Here is an 11,547-nt window from a genome sequence, read left to right on the forward strand (position 1 = left end):
ATAATAATTACTTTAGTTGCTAATTATTGCGTACGTCTGCATGTAGCTACAATGCACCTGTACAGGTTACAATATGTATCATACTGTTACAATACTTTTTAATGTAACTTGAATTGGAATAAATAAATAAATGAAAATCTGCTCGTCTTCCTTCGGTTACTTTATCCACGAGGTTCCAGGTGTCTTTTCCGGTTTTCTTGGGGTGCAATTAGTCTAGAAAGGGTCATTTCAATCGATTCCGAGACCTAAAATTTTTGGCTCCGTAATCGTCGAAAAACGAAAGCTAACCCCTTTGGATTTTTTCAGTCGAAAATTTGCCGATTCTCAAAAGTGATAAAATTAATCCGTTGATACCCTATGTCGACGTACTTTTGCAAGAGGCACAATTGCGCATTGTTTAAAGGTGCTGTGAGTAGCGGGTCAAAAGTTACAGCCCAAAAACGCGAAATTTCCTACGTAGCTTCGCCGCCGATGCTGCCACGAGGTTTTAAACGTATTTTTTCATTAATTTACGCGATTCATTGATAAATTTTGCGACATCAAACTATAGCAAGAAGTTTTGTCTCTACTGTGGAAGGATTCAAACTTGGCGCAGAGAACCGCAGAACTCGTTCACTCATCGAACGGTTGTTTTGATAATATTTCAAAACGTTTGAGCTCAGACGGTTTGGTTGAAAGAAGGGTTCTTCTAGTTTTTCATCACACATGGTAAAACGGTAGAAAACAATAAGAATTTCAATTTTCGTGCCCAGGGTTTAATGATACAAAAATAACACACGCCGTCTCATTCAATGATATATAATATCTCTATTGATATACACATGCCTATTTCTCGTTTCACTGGCACAACAGTTGATAGCATTCTTGTAGATCTATACAAAAATAAGTAGCGTTATTTAAGCATGATTGGTGAAACTATAACCATTTTGTATGGTCTAAACTTGGTATATTCACTGAAAATTTGGTAGAGTTACAATCAGTATGCATATTATTTCAATACATGTGCCGCTGCGTCTGATAATCAACCAAACTAAAAATATCCGTATATACATGTACGGCATAATATCTTGAAAAAACTTTACCAAGTTTTCAGCATTACAGTGACGTAATAAAATCACAAGATATACCAAACGAATATAAAACATTTCAATTGGATAAACTCTCATTCATCATGATTGTATTAATCAATGTAAGACATTCTATCAAGAATATGAGCAGATCAGACATACCTCGATGCGTTGGCGTTCAAGAACTCAACGTGCCAATTACCAAGTCAGCCATTGAATATTTTTATAAAAAATAAAACTGATAGTATCGAATCATGAACGTAAATCCGATTAAAAGCCTAGTAATTGTTGTAGCACTGAAAGCCATTTCCGCACCGAGGTACATTCGTCTTCTCGAGAAGCCGCTATTTTCATACATATTGTTAACATGCTTCAAATAAATAATACGATCTATACGAAGATACATAGTTTAGAATTATTTGCATTTTACATTCAGCAGCCCATGAGAATATTACATGGATTCACCAGTGTTGAAAAACCGATCTGAATTTTCAGTGGATGTTGGTTGATTTGCTCTCCTCACATGGCAAATCCATTCGAATCAGCCTTAAAAAAAACAGCGTTCAATAATGACTCAAAAGTGAAGCTTCGTAATTTTCGATTTATGTAACTTATGTAATGTTGTTTGGCGTAAATAAAGCTCTAATCATAGGTTTTCATTCGAGATTCAATAAAGATCTTTAGCTATGCTCATCAAACCTTTACATTCGTAAGTACACAAGCCTTGTCTTGTTATAAAGAAATTTTCATCACTTCTTGGTAGATGCGGCCGGTTGTTTGGGGCTGCAGAAATACAGATGGTTTATAATTACAGTTTGTAATATTTATTAATCTATCCCTCTCAAACAGATCATATATGACTAGTTTTCTTTTAAAACTAATTACGTAGAAATATAGAACAGTTATACAATTTCAGTTCTGCACTTTTTTGTAACAACAGTATTGAATCGGTGAGAATCGTTTTATGTACCCTGGTACAATATTGTTGCATTTCGCAACACGTATTTTCTTAACTGAAAAAATCGAAGTCAATATTTCCAAAATATGTGTACAATAAATATGTGAGATTTTATCGGTATAATATATAACAGCAGGTATTTTAATGCTTGAGGTTCATAGGAATAATATAAATATAAATACGATAAATGAACTTATCATGTTAAATAAACTAAAATCAGTATTAACAAGTTTAACACTCAGGTCCTATTTTATAACTATCACGACCTAAACAATCTATTACGATAACGAATAATTAATAAATTGTTAAAAATTGAATATCAGTATTGTTTTCGACTATAAAACACAGGTTTCAATCACTGGCTGGAATTTAAAAAATTGCATTTGAATAATCATTAGCCTCGTTCCTCATCTATCGATGACCATCAATAATGGACAAGCAAAAACATTGTAAAAGTTTTATGCTTCTGTCGCAATGTTACTTCTAAATGTTGTACAGATTTAAAGTGTTACTGTAATGCGATGATACAGATCAAAGATAAAGTGTGCGTGATGAAGAAGTCAAATTACAAATCAGGATAAGCTGGTATTACATATTTGAAACACGTTTCTGTAATAAGAGATCGATACCAGAAGTAATCGAAAATACTACTATTTCACGTATTATTATATTATGTTCACTAGAAGTATTATACTTTGCGAAATACTCATGGTAAAACTAGAATATAACAAATAAATATAATTAACAGAATACTTTAATTTCTATGGAAACTAATTGATAACAGACATATATTTCAGATTTTCTTTTTCTGAAGACGCACAGGCAATCTGCTATCCCTTGTTCTGGGACTTTCTGCCCTGTTACTGGTAGCTGTTTGACAAGTACTGAATTTATGACAAAGTTTATCAACTTCCTCGTCACTTGAGCTAAATCTAGTTAAAAATTTATTTCTTGTAGATGTCTGAATCTCGCTGCCACTTGATTTGTTAAAATATAATTTGGTACATAATCTTACAGGACTAGAAGCTCTAGTTGCTGGTGCGGTTCTGCTACCCGAAACAAAATTACTTCTCAAAGGAATTTTACTTATCCCTTGATTATGATTTACATCCAGTGCCGAATACCTTCGTATGGCGCGATCGGCGCGTGGCATAGGAGTACATTCAGTTACTTCTAAGCTGTGGCGTTTAAATTTATGTTTAACGTCTTTAACATCCGGTAATCGAGAGGTATAATTAGCGGAATAGCGTTTGTTCTTATCAATCGTGCTTTTAGATTGTAAAAGCTTTGACTTTTCCTTGTCCACGTACAGTGAGTTTCTTTTTGGTTTTTCATCACTAGATTTGCTCTGGTTGGGCTCGTAACCAAATTTATTTTTTGCATATGATCCCGAATATCTTTTGGTCTTCAAATCCTCTTTGGAAATTTGTTCATCCGATTTGCCTGACATTTTCCCAAGACTGTAACCTTCTTCAAAATCGTCTAAATTGCGTTTCACTTTCATTGGATCACTAATTAGTACCTTCGGTTTAACACAATCTTCATATTCAGCAGATTGCCTTTTAGATTTGCCTTTGTCAAAATTAACACTGCTACGATGCGATCTATCGACACTTCCCTCTCTTCTGTTACGATAAATAATGTCCTGTAAGTTGGGTATTTTTGATGTACTTTGGCTTGACGATAACTGTGCTGGAATACGAATCCCCGCATCAACAAGAAACTCGTCATCAAGGAGAGTGACTGGAATTTCAGGCATTGAGCTAAAAGCCCAACAAGAATTATAGTGAGCTGCATTTGTTAGGGCCCGTAGAGCGGCAAAATCTGGTTCCTTATCTTTAACCACCTCGTGATTTCCCTTTGTTAGTAGAAAATCTTGCAACTCGTTTTTATTTTCTTTTAGATGCGTTAGTACAAAGGACTTAGCAAACTCTGATGTGGGGTGCCCATGATGCTTGTGATGCAGAGGTACGTTTAATTTCAAATACTCCGTATTAGTGTCAAAGCAAGAACAGCAACGCATAATTGGTTTATGTTCCTGTTCGCCTGAATTTATTAACGAGTATCTACTTCGAGAAATATCTTCCGCAGACTCTGAGCAACCGCATGCTGTTTTAAAATCGGTATTATGATTATCACCGGAAAAGTTATAATTAAAATTAACCGAGCTTACACCAGCGTTAGAGCTTGTGTGGTTGATAGTTTCCCAAGGGTGAGTTAGTAGCATGCTGTTAGAGGTAAGCCGAGCCCAGCTCGAAGTGAGATTGTTGCTAGAGGTACTAGAAGCAGACAGACACTTGTCATTTAGGCATTTTCCATTTATCCACGTTCTATCAGGTTGTTAAATTATGAAGTAATTTAATAATGAGCTCTTCTGAAGATGAAGTAAGAATCAAGATCACGTTAAACGATCCTGAATACTTATTTCAATGTGCTACTTAGCTAAAAGTGTGTTATTCGATTTTGTAATTAGAAATTGTAAAAATAAGTGAACCGTCGCTCAAACAGCACAAAAAAAAAATATTCTCAACTCTTTCACTGAGCGCTGATTAAATAGTTTGATGTATTTTCTATTGGAAAGTATAGTCATTAAGAAATTCCGTTGAATCCATATAAGTGAATATGTAAATGTCTTTAGATGCATTACTTAAGACAGCAAATAAATCCTACCTTGTTTTTGCGTCTGGCATTCTCTTGTTGGTAATTGGAGTCATGCCTCCATCGCCTGCAATAATTAGAAAAAATTTGTAAGTAGGGATTGGTCAAAATGTATATTATCATTAGAAATCTGGGCCCGAATTTCGGTGACATCAATTTTTTATATCATAAGAATTCAATGCTCACGTTTAGGAGATGGTTGTTTGCTTGGCGGCTCAGATGAACTAGGCTGTTTGATTCTTGAATACTGGGAACTGTAAAATGTATACAGAAGTATAATTACAGCGTGAAAATATGATAATATTGATTGGATTAGTTTTAAAAGAATTGAGAACTTCATACACTGTTTCATGAACTGTATAAAAATTGTTAACCGTTGATAAATTCGGAAGTATTATTTTACTCACGACTGTTTATATGGGTTATCAACCAATGACAGACTTCCTTGTCTTTGTCTATTTGCCCCAATGGATCCTTCTGTACTTGGCTTTGGAGTAGCTGAAAAATATAAAAATTGTTGAAATTTTGTAGAGAAAAAAATCGTGAAGAACATGTTAGGTAATGGAATACAAAGTATAAGAGTTATACCGTTAAAGAAACATCAAATTTTTTTACCAAAAATGCTGCTACTCACTTGGGGATATTTGTTTAGGAAGACCGGATGCATTTGGCTTCCGCTGGGTTGTGGTAGGTTGATTTACTGTCGCAGTTGTCGCAACTGGCTTAGAGGAAGTCATTGCTGTTAGCTTTTTTTCTTCCTCTAGCTTCCTCGCATCATCGATTTCTTGACGAGTTAATTTTGCTGCAGGCTGAAACAGGTGATCTATTTTCACAATTCTGTTTCAGACATTTCTCAACTATTGAAAACTGTTTAAAATGGACAACAATATCACCTGGAAATTTTATTTATAATGTGTTAATTTATAAACAGAATTAAATTAATCCTAGAATACATGTACAGGGTCGTAAACAACCCCAGCTGACTTTTAAATGGTGCTCCTAAGCTAGAAACGGACATTGTGCAATCGATACATACACTAATACAACTAAACTTCAATGCAATTAAACGTGCTCTTCACCATTCGTTTCCTCATTAAACGAAAAGATCTATGTAATTACGAGTCCTATTATTGTTTTTCGAACGGTTTTACGAACAAGAAACGCGTAGGGTCTTTGTCAACCCCACTCATGAGTATGAAGGTAAAAAAAAAAGATATATTTTTAGGGTTAATCAGAAAATAAAAAATTGAGAAGATGAAGTAGTTTCAATTCACAATACCTTTACGTGTTGACCATCTTGTTTAACGTCAATACTGTCTAATTTGTGAATGACATTAGTCAATGTATACACAACGTCCCGATCTTTTTCAAGGCTCATCAACGCCCGCACGTTGCCTTCTAGCATAGCCAACAATCTTTTGTCATTTGACATTCGTAACATAGCTTTCAGCTGAGGTAGCATTGAAACCACTTTCATTCTGATATTTGCAACTGGATCTTCAGTGATGCTCAACAGTGTGGTATAGAAATTTTCTTTAAAGTAAGTTGTGGAGAAGATGATCATGGCTTCCTGCATCATCCGTATGTACAACATTCTAGTATAGCAATTACTACTATGTGCAAATTCTGTATAAATTCTATTCCGAAGCTCATTTCGTTGCATGGGTTTTAGATTATATCTCAAAAATATCAGCAGTAATCTGCCAGCAGCTAAACGCACTGGCAATGGTCTCTGTGGGCGAAAAGTAAATTACTGTGATTTAAGGTATACTGGTTAAAAAAGTGTTCACTGTTTATCAAACTTATATTTCTGTCTTGTCACTGTCCAAACGTTGGAATATGTACTTACCGCATTTAATGCTCTATTGAACACCATCGGAGTGAAATGGGAATTAATTAAATCACTTGGAATACATCGTGGTAAAATCTCAAGCTGATTTAATATCAAAGCCGAAAGTCTCCAGTTGTAGGTATTAGCAATTTCGACTTCACATTTTAAAATTGCTCTACACACATCCAAAATAGCTCCATCCTGTGAAAACACAATAATTAAATGACTTTGAATTTAAGATTTGTGCATCTACAAAAATGAACTTTAGAAAGCTGTACTGAAAGATCACTCTGAGAGCAAAGTTGACTTTTTTCCCTCATTCATTAATCATGAAAGTATTGCATGTGGTGGCATTCTTAAATCCAAATCAATTTGAATAGTTCAAGATTATACCTATTTTTTATACTTACCGTCTGATCAGTCCCAATTGTTTGACTCTGAGTCAAAAGATCAAAAGTTTGAGCCAAATGTGGCACCAGTCCTTGCAAAACTTCTTCAGAGTCATCCTTCAGCAATCTAATAAGCTCATTTTTTATCAATCCATTTTGCGAGCCCAGAACTTTGCCAACCTATGAAGTGAATGAGTCATGATATTTTCACGCGTCTGCGAATGTGCGGAATATGAAGCAAATTATTAAATGAGCTTCTCCACCAGATAATGACATTTTATGTGATAATCTTTTACCTCATGAATTCCACAAGCAATTGTTCTCCGGACCATGTAGTACGGATCAGAAGTCAAATCAGTAAATGTCGGTAATATTATATCCAATTTTTCAAAGGTATTTAATGTGAAAAGACATATGGCCGGAAAGTTGAATGCACACTGACGGCGGCATTCCACATACCTTTCGTTGGTCTGAGGACTGTTGGCTGCCTAAAACCAGTATATGCAAAACAAGTTACATTCTTAAAACGAGACTATAGTCCATACAAATTGAACAACTTTTGTGACTCGTAGACGATGGCATAAAAATAAGATAGACTTATATGGAAGATTCTTTCACCATATATATAAGTTACTCATAGTCTTAGTTGTTAGTTTTAGTTTTGTAGGCATCTTTGCTCAAATGCTCACTACTTTATTTTTTCCCAATATTGATATGGTACATAATAAAATGACTATCGAGGTATCTTATCTATGAAACAGTAGTGTACACGAAAACATAACTGAGCAAATTTTTTGAACTTACTTTATTGGCAAATGAAAATTCTTGTTTCATATCCTTATTCATAGATGGAATGCCTAGCTGGGAAAGTTGTTGGAAATATCTTATCAGCCAAGTTTTCTCATTGACTGTTAAGGCTCCTGGAAATGAATAAAAATTAATTGAATATACATAATGCATTAATTAATTAGCAGTATTAATAGTAATTGATCAATTACGTACGCTCAAGGCCAAGAGCAAGCCTGCCAAATTCTTGGGCAATTACACAGATCACATTATCGTCAGACTTCAGTGCACTTTCGCATAGTTTTTTTATAAGGGGTGCTATGATTCCCTTTATTGTTTCTGTAATTATCAATTGAAATATTTTTTTGAAAGGTTTATTATTCAAAAAAAACTTTGGTCAGTATCAATGGGACTTAAACTTGCGCCATAAAGTCATATTCAACATTTTTCCATTAATCAAAACACAAATATTGATACCTTGTTGAAAATGAGGTAATAAATGTACAATGGTCTGGACAGAAGCGTGCCTCACAGTACTTTCTTCATCGCTGGCAAGTTCAACTAGTGATGGAAGTAGCGCAGGCTTCACAGATTCAACACCAAGACCCTGAGCAACAAAGCTCAGCTGCAAGCAGATACAAGCTCGCACATCACTGTTCACATCTTGACAGAGCGAATGCACCGTTGGCAGGACCTCCTTTTTTATTCTAAAATAGATGTAGACCATTTGGTTTTGTCTGATAGCTCTTAAAATACTGGATCTATCCATTACAAATAATTCTGAGAGTGATTTTCGAAATATTTGTTACAAGAACGGTCTGAGAACAGGTGACTACCGTGGTCAATATCGATCAGGTCAACATGTAATATACTCACAAAAGTGTGTCAAAACGGGTACAAATTTTTCCTAGTAATTTGCAGCATGTTATTCTAGAGCTAATTGGCTGAGATAACTGTCCTTTCGATATAGCCATAGGAAGGATCTGTTGGAATGATAAGTTTCATACAGCACGCTGTTATCAAGAGTTTATAAATATAATTTATGTAATTTATGCACGTTCAATTTGGAATTAGACTACTAGCATGGCAAGTTAAATTACATTACTTAAACTACTAGACGTTATTAATAAATTGCGTTAAAATTAAATTGCTTTTGTAGACATTCTATTGGTACTGAGTTGACAATTTTCCAAAGTCTAGTGTACACCTTTCACAATAATACACCAGATTGTTTCAGGTATAAATCGACCCTGACTGTAAGTCGACTACGAATTCTGAGACTTTACCACAATAAATAGTCTTTGAATATATCTGTTAAGTTAATCTTGCATGTAAGTCAAGTACGAATTTCTTATGTCATATCCAATAGTAAGAACCTAGATTTATATTCGGAACAATACAGTAGTGTAAATGTTAGGTATTTATCGAAAATCTCTGAAAATTGTAGAAATTCATTCTTAATTTTTTAGCTCGGTTTACACACGGACTTATCGGTGATTAGTCCATTAAATTTTATTCAGCTACCTCGTGCCGTATGACTTCTGTAGGTAGTAATTCGATGACATCTAACAGGGTTTCCAACCACGCATGAGCGACCACTGGAACCGAGGAGAAAAATTTTGCACTGTTAGAAACTCGTTTAAAAATCTTATATGTTAACTGAGATAAGTTTGTTATACCCGGATCCCTGCTGTCCAGGGAGTTTAGAATGCTCTGCAAAAATGTTTGAGTAAAGGTCGTAGGATTGACCAATTTCTGTTCGAGAATTGTTTTGAAAGTCGACGAGGCAGCCATGTGGAATTCTGAGGAAGCATTCGACAGAGTCTGCTGCATCTTGGGAATTAATCGTGACACGCATAACTGTGCGTCTCCAGCCAGGAGCGTCGGCAGCGTATGTATTACACTCAACTTTTGTATGTCGTCACCTTTCCTGGAAAAAATGTAATGATTGAGCAAATCATCATCGTTTGTATTTATAAAGGCAAAACAAATTAACATGATTATTTAATTATACACCCACAGCAGAGTGCAAATTGCGAACATCAAAGGTAAGAAGATGAGGATGACGTGAAGGATGAGGTAACACAACAAGTGATATCAGGTGTTACAAATATGGAAGGATGCATATTGCACAATTCCAAGGTTAACCAACACGAACTGCCAGTGCACTGAAAATCGATTCAACCGCGGGATGACAGTGACGTAATTCTGCAACACCTTGCGAGCACGTCAGTGTGAGTTTGCAGTATACAAAAGGACCGAGTCCTTGATGAGGATTTCAAGGTCTCAAGGAGTTGCATAACGCGTCTGTAAAGCGGTCTTTCCATATCGAATTGTGCCAATTCTCGGCTAGCTGCAATTCAGCCATTTGGGAAGAAAGAAGAAAGGCCAAAACATTGGTCGGTCTCTCTCGAAACTTGTTTGAATCACCGAACAGGACTCGATGAGAGACGGAAGATAACCTGTACGTAATACATACGCTCGTAGATGGATTGAACTGATGGAAGCAGCCAGCGCGGCTGGTTCCAATTCATTTATCACCGATGTTTATTAATTTAGAAATTGATGTGCGTGCAAGCAGATTGCGCGGAGGAAAGGTATAATTAACGACGGGAGAAGGAGCGAGGAGCCAAAAGGCATGGGACGGGTGTATTTATAGTGTACAGATTCAAGAAGCCCGTGGTTAGGCTGCTCAGTTGTATACGTACGAGTAGCAGCGGACAGACCATTGATTGCGGTTTCATGTTTCTTTTCAATTATATTATCTTTTGCCCGCCCACACTCTCGTATCGGTAAAATTTTTCAATCACGTATCTTCACCTCCCCCTGGCCACATCCTTCGCACTTATTCTACCCATCAATCACCCCCAACTTTACACAATATAATTTAATAAAACTTGAAATGCACACGTCGCAGCCGTCGCAACTCGGAAGTACCAGGACACAACTCGGCGTACACACCGCGCGCAAACACCAACACGCAACTGACAACTGTGTGCGCACGGTCTGCCGAGGATGGCATGGGGGGCGGGGGGGGGGGGGGGGGGATACACCGCATGCATCACGAGCTCACCCGAGTCCTTTCGTGCATCTCCGACACGCCGCGGCTTGGACTATTTTTTTACATCTTTATTTGACTTCTTAATCACGATCTATATGCAACCGTACTCCTATTTACCTCACGTGAGTTCTTGACGCACAGATGCGTATGCGTACCCGTGCATACTTCTTACGTAGTAACTTGGCAATAGATTAGTACATGCACGTATATCTAGAGAGTTCACAAAGGACCCCCCCAACCGTAACTTGTCGCAGCAGTATTTTGACCGCTGATTGCTGCACGTAACGTAGGAACATACGTATGGGTATGCATTGGACACGGCACCGTTCCACGATTTAAAACCGACACGCGTATTATATTCGTAGTATGTACGGCCTGACTATAGGCGCAGGTATGTACAAGAATTTCTATTGCAGCTGGTCCAGTTTCTAATCGGAATCGACTCTACTGTAATTCCATAAGTGTGTGTGTATGTATGTTACATGCTTAAATGTATCGGGCTTACCATGGCTAGGGTAGCACGTGTTACGTTACGCCTGGTACAGAATTGCTATTATGCAAAACCGATCGTGATACGGGGTCTAAATAGTTCTATCTATCCTGTTTAAGAAAATTGTTAACCATTCTTGCATTGTAAAAACTCACAGTATATCTCTATTTATGCTATTTTGTGCAGATTGTATAGTTATAAGTATTACAACGCATCGCAGCGGATTCGGGCAAATTTTTTTGATGGAATTTGAGAATTTTTTTTAAAAGTTTTTAACAAAGTATCAAATACAGGAAAATCTACTAAT

The 11,547-nt window shown here is 36.4% G+C and overlaps 1 protein-coding gene across 4 annotated transcripts; it reads right to left on the reverse strand.

Moving 5' to 3' along the window:
• Positions 1-739: 739 nt before the first annotated feature.
• Positions 740-10,668, reverse strand: LOC107223595 (serine/threonine-protein phosphatase 4 regulatory subunit 4). 4 transcript variants are annotated; one of them, XM_015663321.2, is made up of 16 exons: positions 10,398-10,668; positions 9,369-9,619; positions 9,214-9,287; positions 8,566-8,672; positions 8,167-8,396; positions 7,906-8,028; positions 7,708-7,823; positions 7,200-7,391; positions 6,925-7,083; positions 6,533-6,715; positions 5,963-6,415; positions 5,318-5,492; positions 5,091-5,181; positions 4,870-4,937; positions 4,696-4,750; positions 740-4,304 (listed from the first exon to the last, which is right to left on the reverse strand). In XM_015663321.2, exons 2-16 carry the CDS (start codon positions 9,520-9,522, stop codon positions 2,819-2,821), a joined length of 3,666 nt encoding a protein of 1,221 aa, XP_015518807.2. In that variant the 5' UTR covers positions 9,523-9,619; positions 10,398-10,668; the 3' UTR covers positions 740-2,818. The 4 variants fall into 4 exon arrangements, with proteins under 4 accessions (XP_015518807.2, XP_015518808.2, XP_015518809.2 ...); XM_015663322.2 differs by lacking the exon at positions 10,398-10,668 and adding an exon at positions 9,710-9,823; XM_015663323.2 differs by lacking the exon at positions 10,398-10,668 and adding an exon at positions 9,710-9,819 and having other exon boundaries at positions 740-3,788.
• Positions 10,669-11,547: the final 879 nt, after the last annotated feature.

This window comes from Neodiprion lecontei, chromosome 1 (genome assembly GCF_021901455.1).
Source record: "Neodiprion lecontei isolate iyNeoLeco1 chromosome 1, iyNeoLeco1.1, whole genome shotgun sequence".
Classification (NCBI taxonomy): Eukaryota; Metazoa; Arthropoda; class Insecta; order Hymenoptera; family Diprionidae; genus Neodiprion; species Neodiprion lecontei.

Bases quoted from the DNA above. Each gene is read 5' to 3' on its own strand.
- LOC107223595 (XM_015663322.2), bottom strand. From the start codon at position 9,732: ATGTTCGCAATTTGCACTCTGCT. The intron at 8,397-8,565 runs GTGAGTATATTA...CATCTATTTTAG, and splicing joins ACCCGTTTTGACACACTTTT to AATAAAAAAGGAGGTCCTGC. The intron at 6,416-6,532 runs GTAAGTACATAT...TTTCGCCCACAG, and splicing joins TCAATAGAGCATTAAATGCG to AGACCATTGCCAGTGCGTTT.